The sequence below is a fragment of the Scophthalmus maximus genome, chromosome 8, assembly GCF_022379125.1.
Source record: "Scophthalmus maximus strain ysfricsl-2021 chromosome 8, ASM2237912v1, whole genome shotgun sequence".
In the NCBI taxonomy this organism is placed as follows: domain Eukaryota; kingdom Metazoa; phylum Chordata; class Actinopteri; order Pleuronectiformes; family Scophthalmidae; genus Scophthalmus; species Scophthalmus maximus.
Window position 1 is genome coordinate 1,934,251 of NC_061522.1, and position 25,678 is coordinate 1,959,928.

The 25,678-nt window shown below is 40.7% G+C and overlaps 2 protein-coding genes and 2 long non-coding RNA genes across 13 annotated transcripts; 2 read left to right on the forward strand and 2 right to left on the reverse strand.

The window, feature by feature from the left end:
- Positions 1-842: 842 nt before the first annotated feature.
- LOC118312332 (B-cell receptor CD22) lies at positions 843-9,563 on the forward strand. Of its 2 annotated transcripts, none has more exons than XM_035636858.2 (12): positions 843-1,039; positions 3,750-4,103; positions 4,200-4,430; positions 4,985-5,320; positions 5,602-5,811; positions 6,393-6,647; positions 6,812-7,072; positions 7,887-8,147; positions 8,421-8,502; positions 8,602-8,659; positions 8,855-9,063; positions 9,144-9,563. In XM_035636858.2, exons 1-12 carry the CDS (start codon positions 985-987, stop codon positions 9,220-9,222), a joined length of 2,391 nt encoding a protein of 796 aa, XP_035492751.2. In that variant the 5' UTR covers positions 843-984; the 3' UTR covers positions 9,223-9,563. The 2 variants fall into 2 exon arrangements, with proteins under 2 accessions (XP_035492751.2, XP_035492750.2); XM_035636857.2 differs by having other exon boundaries at positions 845-1,039; positions 8,599-8,659.
- LOC118312336 lies at positions 7,394-8,520 on the reverse strand. 2 transcript variants are annotated; one of them, XR_004794213.1, is made up of 3 exons: positions 8,380-8,520; positions 8,022-8,191; positions 7,394-7,531 (listed from the first exon to the last, which is right to left on the reverse strand). It is a non-coding gene; the product is annotated as an uncharacterized LOC118312336 (long non-coding RNA). The 2 variants fall into 2 exon arrangements; XR_004794212.1 differs by having other exon boundaries at positions 8,022-8,186; positions 8,380-8,516.
- On the reverse strand, positions 9,432-9,841 carry LOC118312337. The gene is made up of 2 exons (XR_004794214.1): positions 9,702-9,841; positions 9,432-9,611 (listed from the first exon to the last, which is right to left on the reverse strand). It is a non-coding gene; the product is annotated as an uncharacterized LOC118312337 (long non-coding RNA).
- Positions 9,710-24,007, forward strand: LOC118312331 (B-cell receptor CD22-like). 8 transcript variants are annotated; one of them, XM_035636850.2, is made up of 15 exons: positions 9,710-10,528; positions 11,993-12,065; positions 13,726-14,109; positions 14,268-14,489; positions 14,666-15,016; positions 15,101-15,331; positions 15,853-16,119; positions 17,421-17,675; positions 17,774-18,040; positions 18,315-18,569; positions 18,667-18,927; positions 21,596-21,686; positions 21,801-21,858; positions 22,730-22,917; positions 23,109-24,007. In XM_035636850.2, exons 2-15 carry the CDS (start codon positions 11,993-11,995, stop codon positions 23,170-23,172), a joined length of 2,967 nt encoding a protein of 988 aa, XP_035492743.2. In that variant the 5' UTR covers positions 9,710-10,528; the 3' UTR covers positions 23,173-24,007. The 8 variants fall into 8 exon arrangements, with proteins under 8 accessions (XP_035492743.2, XP_035492746.2, XP_035492747.2 ...); XM_035636853.2 differs by having other exon boundaries at positions 23,112-24,007; XM_035636854.2 differs by having other exon boundaries at positions 22,766-22,917.
- The last annotated feature ends 1,671 nt before the right edge of the window (positions 24,008-25,678 follow it).

Sequence of the window (25,678 nt, forward strand, 5' to 3'; positions counted from 1 at the left end):
TTTAAATAAATATGCATATATATATATATATATATATATATATATATATATATATATATATATATATATATATGAGATACAGTATGGCCGTTTGACATACTACATACTTCATCTGATACTGAGTTTAATCTAAACTGCACATCATTTATTTTTATTTGTTTTTTGCTTTTCTTTGCTCAGATGTTGGTAAAAACAAGGTCGGTTACAAACTGTTGCTGTGCAGTCAAATGAAGAGGAAGGAGGCTGAGCCAGCTCTGTCATGTACGCCTCGTCTAACCACAATCACAACGCAAGCGTGTTTTGTTCTTTCTTCGCCAACATCCTCCTGACATGAGAGGAGCCCTGGTTAATAGTTATAATATTTGGCATCAACACGTCTGTCTGGTTTCTCCTGAATTAAAAAAACCCCCACAAACTATATCTGCAGATGACTGGTGGAAGCAGTGTTTACTCCCGAATCCCCCCCAGAATCTCAGCAAGTCAAAGTCAGATGAGAATAGAAAAGAAGCACCCTCTGCATTAACCTTGAGGATTATTGTACCGGTCATAACATTAAACTATGATTCTAACCTGTTAAAGGAACGGGACCTGATTAAAGTGATTCATTGTTTTTTATTGTTTTTTCTTTTTGCTAAAAATGTGGAAGTGCTACCGAGCTGCAGAATGTTCCCGTAACAGTTTCCCTAAACTGTATTTGTTTTATTTTTACAGGCCATGCATCATTTTCGAAAATAACAGTCAAGAATCATTTCTTCATTTCACTGTGGGGATTTTACTGCATTTGTCTGTTCATGCATATTAACATGTATATATATGTAAAGAGGAAGGAAGCCAGGTCGGATTTTAAGAACCCGCCCTCTGTTCAACACGCGTGAAGACGACGCTGTCCTCCTCCTCCTCCTCCTGTGATGCTTATTGTGACTGACAGGCGACCGTCTTTCCTCATGTATGTGATGTGACTGAACAGAGACGCAAGGAGCAGCGATGAGTCTGAGAGAAGCAGCGAGGGGATTGGTTTTCTTCCTTCTTTCTGTGTTAGGTAAAGTTACATCTACAGTAAAGCACTTTTTTTCTTACATTGTGTTTTTTAAAACTTTGAATCATGTCCTTGTTGCGTAAAAATGCCAATCATTAACAAACATCTCAAAGTCGGAGGGTGAGTTATTTTTTTAATAATTGCGAGGTTTGGATCATTGATTGGACAAAACAAGCATTGGGAAGATCTCACCTCAGTCTCTACTGTCGGTAGTTGTGATGGGTACTGTTCACAATATTCAGAACTTTCTACTCAGTAACCAATTCATTAATTCAGAGGGGTCAAAGGGTCGATGCTCGCGCTGTATACATGTCATGTAATGTAATGTACAGCATATACCCCAATCAGGCAATGCTAACCTTGCTATATTGTAATAATGCCATTTGATCATGACATCACCAGCACATTATTTATACCGTATGATGAAGAATGTTTGGTCAATCTAAATAAGACATTGATTGCGAAAGTTAATGCATTACTACAATATATGACGTAATTTTGGATTCAGTAACTGCATCACGGTAGATTTGATGACGTGATACAAACTGCAAGACAGACATTTAAACTACTTGCTCCAAAATATTTAACAATAAATGAAATTTTAAACGTTAATTGAAGTCACTTTTGAGTAGAAAATGTTATTTTGTTTTATCTTCAAACGGATTGGACCAAATAATGAACATCCCCAGTCAAATCTTGCAAAAAAATGAACCATACTAACAGCCATGTTTCTAAACAGAAACTTATAAAACACCAGCTGGGTTATCAGAGACGGGTGAAAATGTTCACCAAAAAGAAACCAATGCCAACTAGAATGTTACTCAGTAGAGCGCATACCTCCGTCAAGGCCCATCAGTCGTCAAATGGCGGAAGATGAAACCACAGTCAAAAAAACACCCTGTCTCGCAATGTCAAAGAAAGTGCTTAAAGCCATTCCCTGGACGTGCCCCTTTGTCTGGATCCACAGCAAAATTGTAGGGGTTCTTTGTTGACACCATGTGCCATCCTTCCACCAAGTTTCATGGAAATCCGTTAAGTTGTTTTTACATAATCCTGCTGACAAACAAACCAACCAACAAACGGACAGGGGTGAAAACATAACCTCCTTGGTGGCTGTAATGAAAAAGGAGCCATGATCAAAGCTGTGGGCTACATTTAGTCTATCTGCACCCGCTGTGCCGATATGAGGGGAAATGCGAGCTATGAGGAGAAACTGCCATGTGGGCGGAAACTTTCCTTTACACTCTAAAAAAAAGTATAGAAAGTCCAGCGAAGCATTGCAGCCACTCGCTGTAGGTGTGGCTGTCTCTCATTTACATTTGCACTGAACCGTGCAAACGCAGGTAGCATGTTTTACTTCTGGATTATTAACGGCAACTCATATTCACTAGACATGACCGACAGGTGCAGTTTAACATGTGCATGTCACACTCCTGAACACAAACAGGAAACAAGTAAAGCAAGACTGTTGTTCACACACACACCGTTCTTCTAATGATTAATATTCTGAAATATACATATATATATATATATATATATATATACACACTGTCGCCCATAAAGTTGGAATAAAATATTTTTGACCTCTTCTCAAGAAATGATTGTTAGATAAAGTGTATATCTTCAAAAAACTTTATTGATCAATCTCTTTCAAACATATCACAGTGAAAATTAAACCAAAATTAACCTTTGCAAACTGTTAATATTCCAAGGAAATCAGCAATGTTGGCTTGTTTGTGTCCGTCCTGTCGGAGTGCAAGCACTCTTTGGCATATTGCCAGTTGCGTCGGACGAGGCATAAGATTTTTGGGCAATTCTGCAAACGTGGACATACAGACTTTAAGCAGGAAAAGGAAAACACAGCGAATGTCTTGCCTTTTATAACGCCAAACAATTGTTAAGCATGAATTTGTTTCAGCTAGGTAACTGGAACTCAGTATGTAATCATTGCACCTGGTCAAAGGTGATAACCGATGTGTGTAAATAGAGATAAAAAGAGGAATGTGTCTGAAAACAACATTATTCCAACTTTATGGGCAATAGTGTATATATATATATATATATATATATATATATATATATATATATATATATATATATATATATACATATCTTAAAAGAGAGAAAAATGGTTGAAATTGTTCAAAGTAATGGATGAGCGATAGTCTTTATGTTCAGTAATGTGACACATTACAGAGTTAAACAGAACATGTCGACAGAGTTTTTTATTCCAAATCAAATATAAATAAAATCTTATGCATATGATTTAGGATTCTGTTCAGCAGTGAAACTTTCCCCCGTTGAGTACGACTTCATCTGGGGCCCCCCTGAATTCAAGAAGAGGATTAAAATGAAAAATAGTTTTGCAGGTGGAAAAAAATTTCCACCTGAATTTAGATATATTTATTTTGTAAATAAAATATTACAGTTTTTTTAATGATTTTTTAGTCTGTTATACGACATTAATTAATAATAGGCACAATAATTTATGCACTGGAAGATCTGTTATTAATTTAATTGTGACTTCAATTGATAGTCTGTTGAAATGGATAAAATCAATGGGTAAACTATTAGTTTAGTTTAACAGGAGCCACGCACAACACGACCGGAGCCAGAGTTAGCTACATCGCTTTGAATGTAAAGATGTTAATGAGCATTTCCATTTTTTGATGCTGGGAACAACCTGTGGTCTCTGATGTGCTCTGTGTTACAGCGGTGCAGGGTGAGGACGGCTGGCGATTCACGTACGCTCCCACTCAGATCTGTACCATAAAAGGATCTACGGTGACAATACACTGCACCTTCAGCCACCCGTCCAGAATAAATGACCACGATGTAACGGTTGAGAGAACATTCTGGTTTACTGAAGTGCAGAACAAAGAACCTGAGGATCTGAGGACAGACTCAAAGTACGCAGGTCGAGTGCAGAATCACTGTGGTGAGAGCGACTGCACTCTGACCATCACAGACCTGAGAGAGAGCGACTCGCACGTGTACGAGTTCATGCTCATAACAGGCCAAGGTGGGAGGTTCATTGGTTCACCCGGAGTCAAGTTGACCGTCACAGGTAACGTTGGTGTTAGAAACGAGTCTCTTGTGCAGCTGCTTTGGTTTGTGTTTTGTGGGCAGCTCTGACTAAAATGATGTTTCTTTACTAATCCAGGTTTCTCGGTGCTCATCACAAAAACGTCATGGTGCACATATCCCTCCTGTACCTGGTCAGATGTGCAGTGTCACACCAGTTGTGTCCTGAACAATCGTCCGTCCTATGTCTGGTACATTAATGGACAAAACAAACAGAGACAAAACCTTCATTTTACTCACAACTTTTATTCTGAAGACAGTGTTTCCTGTGCTGTGAAAGGATTTGAGAATTCCCCCTCTGCTCCAGTGTGTGAGTTCACTCTACAGTCTTCCACTGGCTTTCCGCTCTTTTGAGCTTTATATGCATTAATTTATATGTACATATATATATATATATATATATATATATATATGTGTGTGTGTGTGTGTGTGTGTGTGTGTGTGTGTGTATATATATGCATATGTGTGTATGTATGTACATATTTATACATATATATGTACGTATATGATCAATGATTCCTGTGATGTCACCCATATGACAAAGAAATGTAATATTTACTTTATTATGAATGACTATAGAAAAAAAGGAAACACAAATACAGCCGAATATAGAAAACATGATTTACAGTATATATATATTTTCTTGTAAAATGTAAACATAGATGCACATCTTTTCTGCATAGTTTGTTCTGTAAAATAAGAGTTTCACTGTCTGTGAAACGCTCAGATTGATCCAATATTGACAGCCAACCGATAAATCGGTCACGCTCTTACCGTGACAGCATGGACTACAACTAACTGCAAATGATTGAAGTAAAGACTATAATTGTCACGGTGATCCTCCAAAACTATTTCATTTTTCAGGTGTCCATGGAAATTCATGCAACAGAGTGAATTACCGTGACAGAAGCATCTGTGCCTTTAAAGGCTCATCAGTGGACATATCAGTGGACTACCACAGTTTTTACAACCCCACATCTAAATTCTGGTTCGTTGCTGAGCCTAATGATCGGTGGAGGTATGGCAATAAAGCTAAAATCCAAGAGCAGGTAGGTCGTTTTCAGGTCCTTGAAACAGCAGGAGGACGCTCCACTCTGAGAATCAGCAACCTGAGAGAGAGCGACTCTGCCCATTATCGCTTCATATTCGATCCTTATACATGGTGGACGAGTTTACCTGGCACAACTCTGACTGTCAAAGGTACCGATGAACACAAGGTCTTACTGTAGTTAATGTGGCAGAATTTAGTGTAACTGTTGAAATGTGTGTATGATGTTATTCCTACTTATTGAAAATGTTTATGTTGATATTCACATGGTATCACAAAAATCAGGTTTGACATAACGGAATATATAAAAGGTTCACAATGACAGATTTAGTGATATCTAGTGGCGAATTTGCATATTTCTAACCAATTGAACTCACGAGGGAACTCGTGAGTTATTAACAGGTCGTTTCCATGTGACATTTTCTTTCCACAGATCCAGATTTACAGGTGCAAGTGATCTGGTCTCCCTCTGGTCCAACACTGACTTGTCACAGCAGCTGTCTTCTCTCTGAACGCTCTTCTTTTGTGTGGTACAAGAATGGAACAAAAATTCAGGGAGAAACATCTCCATCTTTCAGAGGATTGCTTGATCCTGGAGACTTTTATTCCTGTGCTTATGAGCGTCATCGCTCTCTTCCAGTGTGTGAGTTTACTCCAATAAGTCACAAAGAAATAAATCTGTGTAGAAACTCGAGAGGATGAGCCTGGCTATTTTCCACATTTCTTTTTTTCTCAACACTCTGGGATACACAGAATGTGTTTTAATGACAAATAGCTTTTGTAAAGACACATTTACAGTGTACCGTTAATAACAAGAAGTGTGTGTTGATTGTGCATGATTTGATCAAGGTATCCACATTTCAAATCCGAGATTGTTGAATGTATGTGAACCGGGCGCAAACAATTGGCGTTTTTTAGTTATTTAAGTATTTTATTCAAGACAAATAATAATTTATTTGGGAAAGTCGAAATCTGTTAAGGCCCATCAGTCCTCAAATTCAATCAAGCTGCACCAAATTGCTCAGAGATATTTGTCCCCTAAAAAAATCTCATCAAGATCCATTAATTATTCTTTAAAAATCTTCAAATGTTTCATGGAAATCCATTCTGTAGTTTTTGCGTAATCCTGCTGACAAACATACAAAAAAACAATCTACTTAACATTTAGAAGACTATGTTCTATGATAACACTTTCTCATGTGAAGGTATGTTCATGTCGTGCAGATGCTCCGAAGGTTCCCTCAGTGTTGATGAGTCACCCTGGTGACATTTTCAAGGACAGTTCGGTGACTCTGACCTGTAGCAGTGATGCTTACCCGCCCCATACTTACGCCTGGAACAAAGAGAATCAAAAACTCGGCAGTGAACCACATCTGGTCCTCAGCTCCATCCAGTCCTCTGACTCGGGGGAGTATTACTGCACCGCGGAGAACGAGCTGGGGAAGACTTCCTCTAAATACGTCTTGATTAATGTGAAGTGTGAGTCAAACAGCATCTTCCACAGCAACAAGCAGCTTAAGAGGTTTTGCAGATTATGCCTGCTCCCTTCATATCCACAGTCGGCAGCTGTAATTTGCTGTAAGATTTCCGTTGCTGCAATGCTACTCAAGTCATTAAAACCCATATGAATACATCTCCTCCAGATGCTCCACAGACCTCCATTGTGTCGGTGAGTCCCCCAGGTGTCATAGTGGAGGGCCGTCCAGTCAATCTGACCTGCAGCAGTGATTCTAACCCAGCAGCTACTTTCACCTGGTACAAGGAGAGCCGAACTCTGTTTCGAGGACCAGAGGGCGTTTATCGTTTCTCCTCCATCAGCTCTGGGGACGGAGGGGTCTACCGCTGCAAGTCTGAGAATCAGTACGGACAGACGAACTCCACGTCTCTACACTTAGACGTCCAGTGTAAGTAGAAAACAATGACAAATGCCTCTGTACTCTGTATTTAAAAAAGAAAACTGGACATTAAAATCTGAAGAGTTTCATCTAAGGGTTGCCAACCGTCCCTTAAAAGACGTAATTGTCCTGTATTTGGAAACTAAAAGACGTGTCCCTTATTGAACTGATAAGGGACGCATTTTCTTTCCGTATTATAAATAAATGTCCGAGCGATGAAACCGTGCATCTCTGACTGCTGCTGATGTCTCTCTCTGTCCGGAACCAATGAGAAGCGCTGTGTCAGTGTTGCCGCTACTAGAATGCTCCTCTTATTGCCCAATGAAAAGCCCTGTCAGATACTAAGTGTAGAGCAGAATGGCAAAAAAGAAAACAAATTCACAGAGAAAACACTGTTTGGAGGGTTGGTAAATAATTGTTCCTTCGTTCAGAAGATGTTCTCCTTGATGTTCGTCTTCTTGAAAAAACCTATAGAGTACAATGTACTGGTGAATTCTGTATAACTTAATAGTATTTTCTGACATCATAGCGGCACCACAATTACATAATTCCTAACATTTAATCATAGATTATTTTTCTATCTATATAAGCTTTATGTCATATTTATGGTCCTATAGGATGCATAGATACTGCTCTAAAGCTATGGACTAAGTATGATGTAATTTTCACTGTGACTTCTTCATGACATCACCAATCAGGGTAATAATGACGATGATAATAAAGTCTGTATATGTCGCAGTTTTCAAAACCAGAGATTGGGAATTTTTTTCTCTTCAATTTCTGAAAATTCGTGAGTTGAGTTTCTGTGCATGTTCTGCACCAGATGCCCCAAAGCCTCCCTCTGTGTCCGCAAGTCCCTCTGCTGAGACAGTGGAGGGCAGCTCAGTGAATCTGACCTGCAGCAGCGATGCTAACCCAGCCGCTAATTACACCTGGTACAAAGAGAACAAAGACTCACCAAAAGCATCAGTGCAGATCTTCACCATCGCTGACATCAGAGCTGAACACGGTGGGAATTATCTCTGCGCAGCCGAGAACAGACGAGGACGCCGTCACGCCACCTTGCGTCTGACTGTTGTAACGGGTGAGATTCTGCCTCCAAAGTCCTTGACACCCACTTCACCTGAACTCAACCAGTGTAAAACTATCTATAACATACAGACATACAGCAGCTTCTATTCATAGACCACATGAACAGTTTCTGAGTTTTTACAGATGGATGAACAAAAAAATGGCAACAAATAAGTGGAGAAACATTTAAAAAAGCGCATGATTTCATTCTGATTTTGAAGCTGTGCATTGATCTTTGCTCTTACTCAAACATCATGCCATCAACTAAATCAATTGATTGATCCAGGTGCATGGAAATCAATGGTGACTGGAACAATCCTTGCTGTTTTCCTGCTGTTCATACTGCTCGCTGTCTTCCTGTGGAGCAGGTGAGCAGATCTGTGTCCCTGTGATCACATTCATCAATCCACTTGTTCACTCAGTGTTTTCCTTCTTTTGTTTAATTTTTTCATCCTCCTGTCTAGAAGACATAAGTCCATCACACAACAGAGTGAGTGCAGCAAGAGAGCAGATGGCGGCGCACAGGTGAGAAAGGAGGACATCAATTAGCCTTTCATTGGATTTCAAGGTCAAGTTACTTTACACCACAGCAAACAGGAAGACAATGGATTTAAATCTGATTTGCATGACCAAATCCTGGAGGTATTTTTCTAATAGATCTGTTCATCAGAACCTCAAATCCAGTAAGTATTTTACTGTACGGTCCTTTTTATGCCTCAGCTGGGTCCAGTGTCTGACCAGAGACCAGCTGCACCAGCCGTGCTGCAGGACGACCTTGAATACACCAGCATCTGCTTCAACCAGAGCCAGACTGATGCCGTCTACTCCAACATCAGATGGGTTCATCCCCCCAGAGAAAGAGAGGAAGACAAGGAGGAGGAAGATGGGGTTGAGTACAGTGCTGTCAGATTTCACAGCAGTGCAACAGGGTGAGCAGCTACTTAAATGAACATTTTCATCACTTCACTAAAAAGTGTTGGTGTCAATGTTTTTCTCTTCCCCTTCACAGAACAGGAAGTCAAGAAGATGTGGAGCATTCATCTCCACTGTACAGCACAGTCAAGTTAAACTACAAGAGCACAATGTGAATCTGTTGTTTCAACATGGATTTGACAGCATCAAGAGAACCTGAGAAGCATATATTTGCTGATAAATATAGTGTGTGTAAATTTTGTATGCTTTTTTGAAGGATTGGTTGACCCAAATTACAATATCTATAACTTAACCATATGGAAGCCATTAAGAAGGACATTTGGTCTGTGAAAACAGGCATAAAACAGTTTTCCAATTTTTTTTCAAAACCCTGAAATGCAACTAAAAAAAAAGTGTGTTATTCCTGAGGTCAAATTGACCCTGATCATAATACATTATCTATCCAAATGTTCTAATTACAAAAATATGTACTTGTAAAAGTAAACATTTGAACACACCGGAAATTGCAACATTTGTGGACTTTCGGCTCTCACATACAGACCCTCTGGAGAATTTCAGGAAAATGTTGGACATAGGCTGTATATAAAGATGAAATTCAGCTAAACTTTTTCACATACAGGCGCCCCCATCTTACACTTTTGACTTTATTTAGAGCCAGAGTCTTTGGAGTGGAGCTGCGATTACAAAGATCAGCAGTTGCAGATACAAGACCAATCAGAAGTCTCATCCACTAACATGGAGGGGGCGGGGTTAAAGATCGATACTGCAGCCACCCAGCAGGGGGGGATCCAGAGGATTTCGCTTCACTTTTTAAAGCTGTTATGTCGTCCATCTTTCTGTACAGTTAATGAAATAGAAATTTTCCAATCTGCCCCAACCTTCACATAGTTGATAAGAGTCACGGCCTGGAGACATTTATGTGTGAAAGCGATCGCTCCAGGGTGTTGGATCAGGACACTAAAGTTATGTTCAGGTAAGAGTGCAGACAAAGGAGGGATGCAGAGTCCAGCTCAAGTTTAGACCGTTTATCTAGATGCAGTTCAGCATGCCAAATACAATTTATGCATAACCCAAAGATTAGAATGATAGAGGAAAGTCCCTAACAAATCCCAAATTAAGAAGTCCCGAAGTGAGAAGTCTAAAGTAAGACCCAGATCAAGACTAATTCTGAGAGGATTCACCACTTCTTATATACAATCAGATCACAGGGGAATGTGAGCCTTTGATCGCTTTAATATCAGGAGTGAGTGTGTGCTAGATTACAGGGGAATGTATGCCTTTGATCCTTACATCAAGGGATAGAAATTTGACCCGTGCAACATTATGTCAATCACTCCCTCATCAACAAGCACTTGGTATACAAGAAGGATATAAACAACATAAATGTAGAAATACTGGTACATTTGAAGAACAGAAGAGAGCATAGAGGCATGACCTTTTTTACAGCCGCCCCCAAATTTGGTATGTAAATTTGACATCGATAATTAGGCCTCCATTATATCTTTGCAGAATCCTGGGGTAGAGCGGGCAGTCTGATGAGCCACGCCACAGGCCTAGTGTAGGTTCGGTCCTTCACTTGGACGAATGCATTCCTCAATCTGCCATTTGCTCCGGGCATGGTGTCCTTCACTGTTCCCACTTGCCACAGGGCTCTTGGAGTTTGTTGATCTATGATGAGGACTATAGTGCTGATGGTGATGTTTTTTTTCTCTGTATTCCATTTCTGCGGTGCTTGCAAAGTAGGCAGGTAATGCTGTATGAAGTGTCTCCATAAGTGATTGGCCAGGACTTGAGTGTGTCTCCACCTCTTGCGGCTGAGAAGCTCTGATTCTGGGTAGACCATTTGTGGCAGGGAGGAGTACGGCCGCCCTATCAGCAGGGAGTTGGGTGTGATAGGATCCGGGTTGGCCGTGTCAGACGAAACACAGCCCAGTTGAGGATGCCCTCCACTTCAACCAAGACAGTCCTCAACACCTCCTCTGTCACTGATTGATTTCCCAATGTGTTGTGAAGGGCTGTCTTTACCGATTGCACCTCTCTTTCCCACAATTGAAGCGGAACTGGATCTGTTCTGCTGCCAACTGGTCTCGGAGTGCAAGTTTTGAATGTTTCATGCAGTTCCCTACTTCCTCCTTTAAAGTTAGTGCCCTTATCCAATAAGAGCTCAAAGGGCTTTCCTCTGCGAGTGATGAAACGTCAGAGTGACATTAGTAATTAATAATCATCCATACAAGTTAGTAGGTCTAAGTAGACCAACCGTGTGGTCAGACACTTGTACAGGATACCCACCCTCTTCTCATTCTGTCACCCCACTTTGACAAGCATGAGGCTGAAACAGTCCATGCCGGTTGTATAGAAAGCATGTGGAAGAGCCTCGAACTTGAGGGGTAAATCTACCATACTTGCTACCTCTGGTTGACTTCTCCAGTTCCTGCAGTCTGGACTGATGTACTGCTTCCTCAATATCCAGTTCTTCCTGCGCAGTTCAGCAAATTAACCCTCAGAACCAGGATGATGCAGCTGGTTGTGGTAATCATATCACCACCTACTGGTCACATGAATTAACCCTTGTTATCCAGTCCCACATAGTGGACACAGGAGGCATGTACGATGCTACACACTCCTCGCAGGAACAAGCATCTTTCTCTTTTGTGCATTGTCCAATGGTTGAGAAAGTGTACAGCTGTGTCAACTGGCTAGCTCTGATAAATCTCTTTGATTTCTCTCTCTGTCCTTTTTAAGACACTGAAATGATGCGATAAAATATGTTTTTTCCTGGTGTGACGGGGCTGATACAAGTTTGGTCCCGACAGTGTCACTAAAGTAATTTTTCAGTCTTAATTTAAGAAGTTCATAGTTTCCACAGTGATGTTACTGAGTTATGCACATTATTTATCTCCAGACTTGTTTTTATTGTGTTTTAAGATGAGAGCGGCAGCTACTATGAGTGTAAGGGCAGCAGCGACTCGATTTGTTGTCCTTCTTCTCACTGTGCCAGGTACAGTACATCTACATTTACGTTGCTAATCTACTTTAGTCTCGGTCAGATCTACTTTAGTCTCGGTTAATTAAAGAAAAAAAGTAGAATATACAACTAAATGACTCTTTCATTTTCATAGCATTCATAGCATATCCTTGAACCTCAGACTGCAACAACACATGTTGTCTTTTGATGCTTTAGAACTGGACAGTTTCAGTGCACTCAGTTCTGGCTGTATATATCCGGACACTGATTTGTGGATTATCTCACATTTTTCCACACAAAATCTCTTTGCGTTAACCCAGAAAGTGTGAGTGATTTCTAGAGTAAGGGTAAAATTATTGTTATGCTTATTGTTCCAAAGAGATAATGTCCTTGTTGAGGAGAAATCTTGCTGTCTCTGGAAACTTTTATCTCAAAGCAATAACATCTGGTGGAGGAGGGGGGAAGTCGTACTCGTTTAAACTGGTAGATGCTGACCTGTTCATGTGAGGTAGCCACATGTCATTCTTCAGAATAAAAGGTTCAAAATTCACTGTAAAAGTAAACTAGAATGACTCTTTGTAGAACGTAGACCTCCACCAAGGCCCAACAGCCTTCTTATGAAACAACATTTAAATTAGATGCAAAGTTTTATATGGATCCGCATCAAATCTCACAAACTCATAGATATCAGTTACCTAAATATGCCAATTTTTTTTTCTTCAAGATCCATAAATTGTTCCCTGGGAAACTGGAAAAGATGTAAAACAAAAAACAGCAAAACCCCTCCTATCCTATTCTATTTCATAGAGTTAAAGAAGGGCATAAAAAAAAATCTTGGATCCGCATCTAACTTTAATGGATTCTTTTTTTGCCGCCTGACCCGTCCTTCCACCAAGTTTCCTGGATTTTTGTTCAGCTGTTTTTGCCAACAAGTCCTCCAACATACAGGACGAACTATGTCGTATGTGCAAATTACGACCAAATCGACCTTTTCCCAAAACAGCGCGTCTACTGGTGACAGGAGGTACGCCACAAATACTTTTCGCTGTGAGCTTGTAAAGGTAAGGGTAGGGTTAGGATGACATGACAGAGAATCAGCTTACTTTACAGAATATAAGCAAAATCCATTGAAATACACAAACTTGACGGACTTACCAGGTCCACCGCTGACCTCTAGTGGCTAACTCCATAACGAATTCTAGAGGTCTGCGGTCTTTAAATAAAACGTATTGGTCGTAATACGCTGCTTGAAGAACAACCTATCAAAAGTTTTTGGGTGGAGGACAGTCTTGTCTTTTTCGTAAGTGCAATAACATAACCTCCTTGGTGGAGGGAAACGTTCTCATCATCAGTCAAAACCACGATCTATCATTAGTATTTAATTCTTGTCATTTTTTACTGGCAGATGCAGGTTTCCATAGTCTCTAGAACTAAAACAACAATGGCCAGGAAGAATCCAGCCTGAGACTCAGTTTTATTTATATTATTATTCATATTATTATTATATTACTGAGTTCCTCTAAGGGCAGGAATTGTCATCAGGATGTGGTGTCATTAGTTGAAAGGAAAACCTGCAGGCTGGTGACACCCCTGGAAGAAGTTTTTGGAAAGTTTTTGGAAGTGAAAAGGTTTAAAATGTATATTCTGTGATATTGTTATGAATCTGATATCTGATTCTCTCATTTGCTCTCAGTTGCAGTGGTGCTGAGTCAAAGTGAATGGAGTGTGACTTACGATACCCACAAGTTTCAAGTTCATCACACTGTTGATGGTGAGATCTGTGCCTCTAGAGGATCAACAGTGAACATTCGCTGCACCTATAATTACCCATCTGATCACAAAGGAACAGTGTCAGATTTATTCTGGTTCATAAAAGAAAGTGAGGAGGCTTATGCGGATCTGAAAACAGACCCGCAGTATTCAGGTCGTGTGGAGTACACCTGTGCAGACAACAGGTGCACTCTGAGCATCAGTGACGTGAGACAGAGCGACTCAGCTGAGTACAAGTTCAGGTTCAAAACAACCGAACCTGGAGGGACTTGGAGTGGTTCACCTGGAGTCACTTTGTCTGTTAAAGGTAACATTTTCAACTCATCTCATTTTTCAATTTTCAACATTTATTCATTTAATTCAAAATCTTGTGTGGTTCACTTGCGTGTGCCTGCTGTTCAACGTGTGTGTGTGTGTGTATGTTGACAGCTCTGTCTAAAGTAAAGACGTCTCTTCCTCACTCAGATTTGGAGGTGAAGGTGTTAAAACTATTCGACGAACCTGGTGAAACAAGGCTCCGGTGTCAGGGTCAGGGCAATTGTAATCTTGATACCGGGCTGACGTTCTACTGGTACAAAAATGATACGTTTTTCAAGGAAGATGCATTGTCTGTCCCAAATTTTTATCCTGGAGATAGAGTTTCCTGTGCCATTAAAGACTACCAGACTTCTCGCTCCCCGACAGCATGTGAGTTTACTCTGAAGTACTTGACTGACATAACATCTGCTGGAGTACCGGAGCTAATGCATGCTACTTTATGTGTCTTGTCCTGCATTTGTTAATGAAATGTATTTGAATTACCAACGTGAAAGAATTTATTCTGCCTATGTGTGTAATTTAAAAAATATATATATATATTACAGTGGTGCAGGCTCGGTATGGATGGGATGTGAGTTACGCTTCTACTGAGATCTGTGCCTTCAGTGGATCAACAGTGAACATAACCTGCTACTACAGATACCCAGAATATGTGAATGGCGTCGCGTTAAAACAGCAGACAGGATTCTGGTTTAAAAATGACATGAAGAATGTGGATCTGAGTAAAGATCCGCAGTATTCAGGTCGTGTGAAGTCTGTCTGTAAAAACTTTGAGTGCTGTCTGACAATCCGTAACCTGACGACGAATGACTCAGCAGAGTACAATTTCGGGTTCACAACAGAGAGACATAGAGGGACTGTTATTGGTTCACCTGGAGTCACGGTGTCTGTCAAAGGTAAATCTTTTCCACTGGAAATCAGTCAGTTTGAAATGTTGATGTTTGAAATGTTGAAATAACGTCTGTGTTTGCTGTTCACAGACCCTCAGCTCCAGGTTCACATAAGGAGATCAATGCACATTGGCATTTGGACAGAGCTGACATGTCACAGCAGATGTACGCATCCTCGTCATCCGTTCTTCTGGATCGACAAAGACAACAAAGTTAAAGGGGAAAAAGAATATATTCTCCTAAAACATATTGCATCTGCAGCCGGTTATTACTGTGCTATAAAAGAAGGAAAAAATGTACGTTTCCGTTCTCCTTCTGTGTGTAAGTTTACGCCTCTTTTTTTCAAACTACACTAAACAAATCTGGAGGAAGGTTTATACCAACATTTAGTCACATTCAGTTTTACACATGTTCAGCTCCTTATTCTAAAACAATTTATTTTATTTAGACTAGAATACACTTGATATACCTGCACTATCTGTCCATATCCACCTCACCTGAGCAATATATTGCACATGTGTGTATGTATGGATGTACACATAATATATATATTTATTTATTATTTATTACTTTTTTTTTACTGCACATCCTCCACAACACTAGTTATTGGTCATATTTCTGCACATTGTTAGCTACTTATCTTATGTAAATTATGATTTGGTTGCACAGTTCAAATTAAAAATGTGTCCGGAAGGAGTAATTCCATAATGCAGTTTTAATTGTTAAATCATTATTTTCTTTTTCGAAATATCCTCTTTCAATATTAAACGTTTAAGAAATATTACAGACTTATGATAAAATTCTCATCCTGTTTGTATTTGTTAATATTTTTCATCCTCCAGCTGCTCCAGAGGTTTTCGTTGTGTCGACGACTCCCTCTGGTGACATAGTGGAGGGCAGCTCAGTGACTCTGACCTGCAGCAGTGATGCTCACCCAGCGGCGAATTACACCTGGAACAAGAAAAATGAAAGCGAAGAAGTTCAACTTCTCCGTGAAGGGACTCAGTTTGCTTTCAGCTCCATCCAGTTGTCAGAGTCTGGAGTGTATCACTGCACAGCTGAGAATGAGCTGGGAAGGAATTCAAAAGACATTTTTATTGATGTGAAATGTAAGTGAAATACTGATTATTAGGTTAAGAAATTATGAATCTGTCCCACACTTTGTCTTTAATGAAAGATTTTACACATGAAGTTCACTTGACTGATCACGAGGAGTGACAATCCACCGTGATGTCATTGGTTTTGTGAAGTGCCGTTTTAACACCTCGAGTTTGGCGACATACGCTGAGGCGGACGATGCGATAAGAATGAGATTGTTCATCGGTTCAGTACTTGCACATGCGTAGTGTCACGTTTCTCCTGGAATTCTAAGGATGGCGGACTATCGAGGTGCAATCCCATGCATTTACTATGATTTTACACTCATTTAAATGCTGCGTTTGACCTTAGGAGGGTAAGGGTTCGTTGTTGTTGCAGACTAAAGTAAACAATGAACTTTCAAAAATGAAGAATATATTTGTTTGAAAAGAAATCACTAAATCATCACAGGTACTGCTCTTCTTTTGCTTTCCCACTATATTTAAATATCTGACACTGTCAGAGGAAGTGGAAATATGAATCTTCTGTACAACCAATCACGTTGCGATCTCTTATCGTGTTGTGGCCCTACAACACGGCCGGAACCATAGCCTAAGTTTAGCATTCTGACCAGCGCCATCTGGGTTTTTTGGAATCAGAAGTGGGAGGAGGCAGTGTGTGGTCTGACAGCTCGTCCACTGCGAACCCACCTACACCTGCAACCATGCACCTTTTGGATGGTACCAGCTGTCAATCACGCTGTATCCACGCGCCAATGCATACCATGCTTTATTTATTTGACTCCAAATGAACCATAATTGACAGAATGAACATCATGCTGTATTGAAGATTTAGTGGAGTCGCCATCTGCTAGTGATTCCAGAGAACACAGGTCTCCGGCACTTACGCATTGAATTAATTTTTCGGACCTGGCGACTGTCCAGTTTTACAAACAGTCTAAGGTACCTGCTCAGCCTGTGAACAATACTGTATCCTGTCTCTTTTGGTCCTGAATTCTGAACATTATGATGTTGTCAGGGTGTGCAGTCAGGAGGCAGGTGTCTCTGCTGCTTTGATGTCCATCATCCAGGAAGAATTTTTTTTCTCCTTTTGCATTTTGAAAATTTCGATTTTAAGTATGAAGTCGATTCCTCTGGTCCGTCAAATCTAGTCACAGGTCTCTGTTCCCCTTTGTCACCCACTTCACCTGACATCCATTTAGCATCTTCCACTTCCCACGTCCTACCATCTGTCACCAAATGTTAAAAACAATATGAGTAATGAATAAAAAATCCCTCTCAACTTATAATCAGTCTTTCTTTCATACATACAGATGCTCCCAGGTCTCCCTCCGTGTCAGTGAGTCCCACTGGTGAGATAGTGGAGGGCAGCTCAGTGAATCTGACCTGCAGCAGTGATGCTAATCCAGCAGCCAATTGTACCTGGTACAAGAACCATACCAGGATTGGAGAACCGAAAAACATTTATCATTTCACTGGCATCAGCTCTTGGGACAGAGGGGTTTACCACTGCAAATGTGAGAATAAACATGGACACAACTCGACATCGAAATCCATAGATGTCCTTTGTAAGTCACATTTTATTTTCTGTGATTTAATTTCATGGCCAGTTCTAAATCACACAGGCCTATATTAATGTCTCCATGCGTATTTAATTGTTTACCAGATGCTCCCAATCTTCCCTCGGTGTCAGTGAGTCCCAGTGGTGCGATAGTGGAGGGCAGCTCAGTGACTCTGACGTGCAGCAGTGATGCTAATCCACCAGCTGATTACACCTGGAACAAGAAAAATGAAAGGAAAGAATTTCACCTTCACCTTGAAGGGACTGGGTTTGATTTCAGCTCCATCCAGTCGTCAGACTCTGGAGTGTATCACTGCACAGCTGAGAATGAGCTGGGAAGGAATTCAACAGACATTATAATTGCTGTGAAATGTGAGTTAAATACTGATTATTAGGTTAAGAGATACTGAATCTGTCCCACACTTTGTCTTTGATCAAAGATTTTACACATGAAGTTCACTTCACTGATCAGGAGGAGTGACAATCCACCGTGACATCATTGGTTTTGCGAACTGCCGTTTTAACACCTCGAGTTTAGCGACTCTGTTCCCATTTTTCACCCACTTCAACTGATGCCCATTCACCCGAGCATCTTCCACTTCCCACGTCCTACCATCTATGTCACAATTTTCTTTCATACATACAGATGCTCCCAGGTCTCCCTCCGTGTCAGTGAGTCCCAGTGGTGAGATAGTGGAGGGCAGCTCAGTGAGTCTGACCTGCAGCAGTGATGCTAATCCAACAGCCAATTGTACCTGGTACAGGAACCATACGAGGATTGGGGAACCAAAAAACATTTATCATTTCACTGCCATCAGCTCTGGGGACAGAGGGGTTTACCAATGCAAATGTGAGAATCAATATGGATACAACTCGATAATGAATTCCTTAGATGTCCTGTGTAAGTCACATTTTATTTTTCTAATTTAATTTCATGGCCAGTTCTAAATCAAACAGGCCTATATTAATGTCTCCATCCATATTTCCTTGTGAACCAGATGCTCCCAAGATTCCTTCCGTGTCAGTGAGCCCCAGTGGTGAGATAGTGGAGGGCAGCTCAGTGACTCTGACCTGCAGCAGTGATGCTAATCCACCAGCTGATTACACCTGGTACAAGGAGAACGAAGACTCACGGAAAGCATCAGCGCAGATCTTCACCATCGCTGACGTCAGAGTTGAAAACGGTGGGAATTATTCCTGTTTTGCCCAGAACACACAAGGATGCCACAATTCCACCGTACGACTGATGGTTATTGCAGGTAAATATTGGGATTCACTTGCAGATATACTCTAAACTTTATAATGGAGGGCGAGTGGGGGGGGGGGTTATTATCTTGATACCCCTGATAACCTCTGTGAGTGAAGGGCTCAATGTTATAGCGCTTTTCCACCATATTAAAATATCTAACACTGTCAGATGAAACGTAATGGCCGCAACCATAGCTCAGTTTAGCATACTGACCAGCGCGATCTTGGTCTTTTGCAACCAGAAGTCACGCTGCATCCCCTTTCCAATGTATACGGAGCTTTATCGTCTATTTGACTCTAAATGGACCATAATTTACTAAATTAACATCATGTATTGAAGAAGACTTGAAACTAGAGATTGAACCTTAAACTCCTCTGGAAAATGTTTACTGATGTTATAAATCAAGTGAGAAGTAGGGTAATTTTCTCATAGACTTCTACTGAAATAACAAGTGGAGTCCCCTCTGCTGGTCGTTCCAGAGAATACAGATTTTGAGCTTCACTTTCCAGACCTGGAATATACAGTCTATGGTTTAAACTGGATGATGCATTTAATGCAGTGACAGAAAAAATACAGGTTATTGACTCACGGTATTTATGAATTCTTTGCTTACTGATTGACGCCTTCCTTATCAGAATCAAAAAACACAGGATGAGATGTTAAAAACTATCCATTGTGCCAATAGGTGGTGAGCACTTCCAAGAGATTTGTGTTGAGAGTGATAAATTAGTGACAGGTTGTTTTCTAAGTTATGTGGGAAGCATATCTTGGCTTAGAAAGAGTTGCAGGACTGTTGTACACCGGACACTTTGTCAGTAGTGTTCCTCTGTATCATTGGGTTTTTCAGCCTTTCATCACTATACACCCTCTGCAAGGCGGCCCGCTGCAGGGTGATCAGCCCTCAGCTTGTGTCCTGCCCAACAGCCCCCAAATCCAACCTGCTGCTGAAAACGGCAGACTGAAAAGTGGACTGGTGGAAGTCTGCCACAGAGCCTGGCCATGGCTGACAAGTTCTTTCAGCAGTCTGACAGTAGATGAAGCCACACATCCTCTGCATCCCACTTTCACTGGATAGACTTTGGTGTTCCAACCACGCTGTTTTCTCTTCTGCTGCTAGCTCTGCATAATGCAGCTTCTTACGCTCATAGGCCTCTTAAATCTCATTGTGAGCTCTATGATGTAAGCAGTCTTCATTGAAGGGGACCAGAGGACCATGTCTGGACTGAGGTTGGTGGAGGCAATCTCTGATGGAAAGATAAACTGCTGGTCAATGTCCGCCAGCATCCTCCAGTCACGTGCCGTGCCTAGGTATCCTGCTTCAGACTTAGTGGAAGGATGTTTAGATGTTAGATTGTTGTTGTTTTCATGGGGTTGGTTGTTCGCGGAGGCAAGCACGTCATATGTTGCTCTGATAACAAAGCTGATCTTATTTGCTTCCATTGCCCATATCTCCCCCCAGCTGACCTTTCTCCTCTCCACATTTTCCCACTGCATCCATTCCCCCTGTTTCGCTAGTGAGGTAGCCTTTCCACTTCTTGCGCCCTCCCCCTGTCGACGCACCTCATCGACCACCAGTTTCCTCCTCTCTGACGCTGTGGCCATCCACCATGTTGGTTCCCTTGGAATCATGCCAAAAACTATTTTTCCCTGCTGGACATGCCCCACAATGTCTTTGTGTCGTAGGGCTGATGTAGCTTGCTGCACTGCATCAGATGGTGTCCACGTTCGCCCAGTTACTGGGGGCAGTGCAACATGTCTTCTCGCACAGTTGCAGGTCTTCGAAATAGGTCTTGACCAGTGTGGTGATGAGTCATGGAAGACGTGGAAGAAGTCGAAAAACTCCCAGAGGAGTTCATGGGGAACTGAGCCAAATGCATTGGCCAAGTCAAGGAAGATCACATGTAGGTCTCTTTGTCCTTCTTGGCTGCTTGGATCTGGTGCAAGATCATGCTTGTATGCTCCAAGCAACCACAAATTCCTGGCTGTTGTGTGGGATGACTATCTGCTCATGCCTTTTTGTGTCATGGTGGACCTTTTCCAGGTGTTCCTCAAATTCCTGTTTTGATGTTTCAAGGTTCCACTTTATTCCTTTGCGAAGAGGTCTTTGACGAACTTGAAAGGGTCTTTGTAGAACTGTCAACTATTTTGGATAGAGCTGGTATGGCTTAGTGGGTTACACTGCTGACTTTGGTACAGAAGTTTAGGGTTAGATTCAGTGTGGGCCCTTTGACAAGGCCCTTAATTCTACAATGGAGCATACATCAACAAAACGAACATAATGTAATGAACGAAATTTGTTGCATAATTGCATTTTTTTTCACGGAAATGTGAAATTGTGAAATAGTAATGATTTTGGAATTTCATGTAAAATGCTTTAAAGTAAAATTTAAAGTCAAACTGCCTCCCCCATGAACCCCATCAAAATGCATGGAAATTCATGGTCACAAAGCTATATTTCATTACTACCAAAAAGTACATTGAAAACCCTTTGTTGAAAATTCAATCCTTCTTGAGTCGGTCTAGACTCTAGACATTAAATACATTTTTAGAAAATGTGATCATAACCTGCATTGCCACTATTGTTTTTGATTTGTGACAAAATAAGAAATATCTTGGTACTAACCACTAAAAAAGGAAAAGGTTGATAAATCCATTTTTTTTTAAAAATGTCATCACAGCCTCCCCAGGTGCTTGGAAATCAACGGTCATTGGAATTATCTCTGCTGTTTTCCTCGGAATAATGCTCCTCTTTGCTTTCTTCCTGATAAGGTGAGCAGTCCTATTTTACTAAAGCTTTGTCCATTGAATACCTGAAAATCAATCATGTTAAATTAAATTAAGGAAATCATCACTATATATTTTTTAATAAATTCTCCTGATCAGAGAACTGAGGGCCTCTAAGCAATCATCCCAACCTGGATACGGACCTGGCAGTGAGCAGGTGCGGGTTGAGTACTTATGTGATTAAGAAGCTCTTCATGTTTGCCTCCTGATGTCCATCTTCACAGAAATTGAGTCCTAAGTCCTTATCTCCTTTTCCGAACCACTTTTCCTAAACATCAATGGGAATCATCATTCATAGGACAGAAGAAAAGCCGACAGCGCTGCTCAGAGAATCCAACTCCGCTTGCAATATACTGCGTAATTATGCAATGGTGGATATTACTGACGTGCGTCTGCCGTGGTGAAACTACACATTTCTGAAGATGGACTACAAAAAGCATCTTTTAGGCGACTTGGCCTTGGGCGTTCTGTGTTTGCTCTCGCTACTGTCCACTTATATTCATCACGATGACACCGTGTGACATCGATAATTTATATGATGATGTGCGGCTCTTTTTCATATTCATACATTTCTTTTTTTTCTTCTTCTTTGGATTTAATCGTTTACGTCTGTGCATGGCGCGTCACGTTAAATAGTGCTGCCACAATGAATTGTGGGGTGTCTATTTCTCCATTCCTATCGCACGGGAAGGTCCAGTGTACCCTAAAGGAGATAGGAAAGGATGCACTGAAGCATCTTTCCAAAACATTTAAAACACATTTAACTGCTCTTATCATGGCTGACGATAAAATACTTCCTGGTCATTTCACTGTTAAAATTGACAATTGGACTGCACCCTCAGACCAAATTGTGATGTAATGTTCACGTTCGATAGCCAAATTAAAGACCTTACTTGCATGTGTGGTTTTTAGAAGAATCACAGGCTTTCTGTCTTCTGGTGATAGTAGCTGATCAGAAATGATGTAGTTGTTCTCTGAAGTTGTCTAGACTGCTGCACAAGATTTAAAAGTGAACTTTTGAGGAACAGGGTGACTTTCACTCTGCCACTTTCCACTTCTTGAAGAACCAGACAGATGCTGTCTTCTACAACATCGGACCAGGTGGAGCCAGCAGATACGAGGATGAGGATGATGATGATGATGATGATGATGATGATGAGGAGGATGAGGATGAGTTTGCGTACGCTGCTGTCACCTTTAAAAGTTTTGCCCCGAGGTGAGCAGCTCCTCATTCAAGAACATTATCCTCACACGCACCTCACAACAACAATCGATAAAGTACTTTTTTTTAGCTCTTTCGTGACAGTTTCATTCTCTTGTTTTTTTTACATTCATGTCACTGTTTTTAATATATGTATTTGTTAACAGTGTCCTGATTAACTTATTTATTTCATCCCCTTCCATAAGCAGAGGTCAGGACACTGGAGAGGATCCAGCCAAGTTGTACAGTACAGTCAAGAAAAACTTCTGATCTATAGACCGACGTCTGCGGACTGAAATATCTCAACAACTAGTGGATGGATTTACACAGAAGTTTGTACTATTCATGATCCCGACAGGATGAATCCTTCTGACTTTGGTGATTCCCCTGACTCTAGTGTCCCTTTTTAGTGACATGTCTTTTGGAATTATTGGATTAATTTCCCCCGAAAATAAATCCTACATACTTTAAATATATCAACAACTCAAACAATTTAAAACTTGCAGCTACAAACTTGACAATTACCTGCTGAATGTATCAGATGACAAACAGCCTTTCAGCTTGTACTTTGCTTTTCGTAATAAATTGAATCCATGAATAAAATATGCTGTTTAAAAGCATATTTGTACAGAGCCCCTGTAAGTTTCCACAGGTGTATTTTTATTTTATTTTTGTGTGCCAAAGTTAAAAACTTGTTCACATGCGATATATATGTTGTAGGAACAAGTTAATATGTGCATATTAAAAACATAATTGGCTGATGAAAACCTTGTAAGAGTTTGTTGTTTTAAAACAAACATTATGAGACTTAGTTGTAGTGGCAAATAGTTTTACTGACAGGGAACCACTTCCACGATCCTGTTTGTAAAATCCTCTTTTTCTGCACCCTTTTTCATTATTCCCAACACCACAACAGGTTTTATTTGGTTGTGAATCTCGCTATCTTTTTTATTTCTATTATCATCTCTTTTGGTTTGCAATGAATATTTTTTATCTTCATCCCATTTAATTGTTTACAATTGTCCCTGTTTTGATCTGTATATATATATTTATTTTTACTCCTGTAGTAGTTGGTAGAAAAATTAAAAAGTGAAGTTATCTACAATTGTGCTGTTTTTTTCTTGTAAAACAATGACCACATCTCAAAAATTTTCTCTGAATTGAAAATATTCTTCACACTTCCACCTCATGTCCACACGAAGGCCATAACCTGTGATGAAGGGTCACAGCTGCAATTTAAGGAGTCACAGCAAAAAAGGTAAAGATAATGTATATTAGTTCACTGTTGGACTACTTATATCTTTTAATATCTGCAACATATTCACCCTGATCTCAGGGTGAGCAATAACACAACAACACACAAATGAACCTCAACAATGGAATATTTTGAAGGACAAATTATATGTTTTAACATTAACAGACAACAAGGTAATATTATGAATAGATGTTTGTATTTACTGCATGCAGGACATGATCTGGCACTTCTACAGCCTGCAGCAATTGACAGACAGGTCATATGCAGCATCCTGAAGGCTCTTGCATTTAGTTTGCAGGCTTGGACCATGGGAGAACTCTGCAGATGAAGGCCAGAGCTCCACCCAGGTGACCTTCCCCAACATGGAGACGAATCTGACGTGAGTGGCAAAAACGGGGGTTTGGTTATATTCAGGCTTCAGATCTTAAGAGGGAAGATTTGTTTTTCCTCTCCTCTATTAGAAGCCAAAAAGTCAGGATTCCCTTCTCCTGACCAGGAAAAATGAACGAAGAGGAGCATAGATGTAATGTCCCATCTAGGTGCTGCACGACACCTGGAAATCGGCATCGATGAAAAGAGCCACCCGCTCACTGACTCCACTCCACCACAATATTATTTAGTTAAAACTTTTTGGCTTAAACTTTGTCATGATGTTAAAACAGATTGCATATTGTAGCAGTGACAGAAAAACGCGTATATTGGTCCTATAAGCCTTGATTTCACCATGTTATTCTCTTGGCCACTGTATCATCCAAAAAAACAAAACAGGCAGAGAATATTATTTTCCAACTATTAAACCTGAGTGATGGAAATGGCAGATGGCGGTACAGCTGAATTGACAAAAACAACTCGACATTGTCCTTCATCAGGGACCAAACAGTAATACCACCTGGAACTACTATAGGCATCAAAGCTGTCTGCTGCCCCTTTAAATTGAAAACCCTGACAAGAATTCCTTCCTATTTTTTTGGGCTAAAAAAAGTATATTCACACCCCCTGCCCACATTATTAGGTACACCTGTGAAATCCTTTTTGATAAAGCCCAATGCAATGCCTCTGCAAACTAAAGCCTGAATAATATGTAGTTCAGTCAGGAAGACTGCTATCATGCTCACACATGGTTGTAGCTCTATTTTCATTCATCCTGCTGTCAGCCTCTCAGGCATGCTCAGTTTCCTGCTGTCATTTCCCTGGGTGCCACTCAGCGAGCTGCATCATCACTGGTTACCAGCTGGTCTCGTCTATCCGATAGCATGGTAATGGGCTTGACTGGTTAGCCTATCATCTCAATGCTGTTAGCTTAAATAAGATTCTCTCTGACTGCCTAGTTCCCTCATGCTGTCATGGGTATGCGCAACCTCCACCGCCCCATCATCCGCCCGATGTTCTCCGTCTCAGCAGATTCTCATCTATCTCAAGTCAACATCCACCATCACCACCAGTCTCTGGACTCCACGGGGCGATTGAGTTGCTTTGCTCAAGACCAATGCCTTCATCTATAATAGCTCCCCATGGAGACTA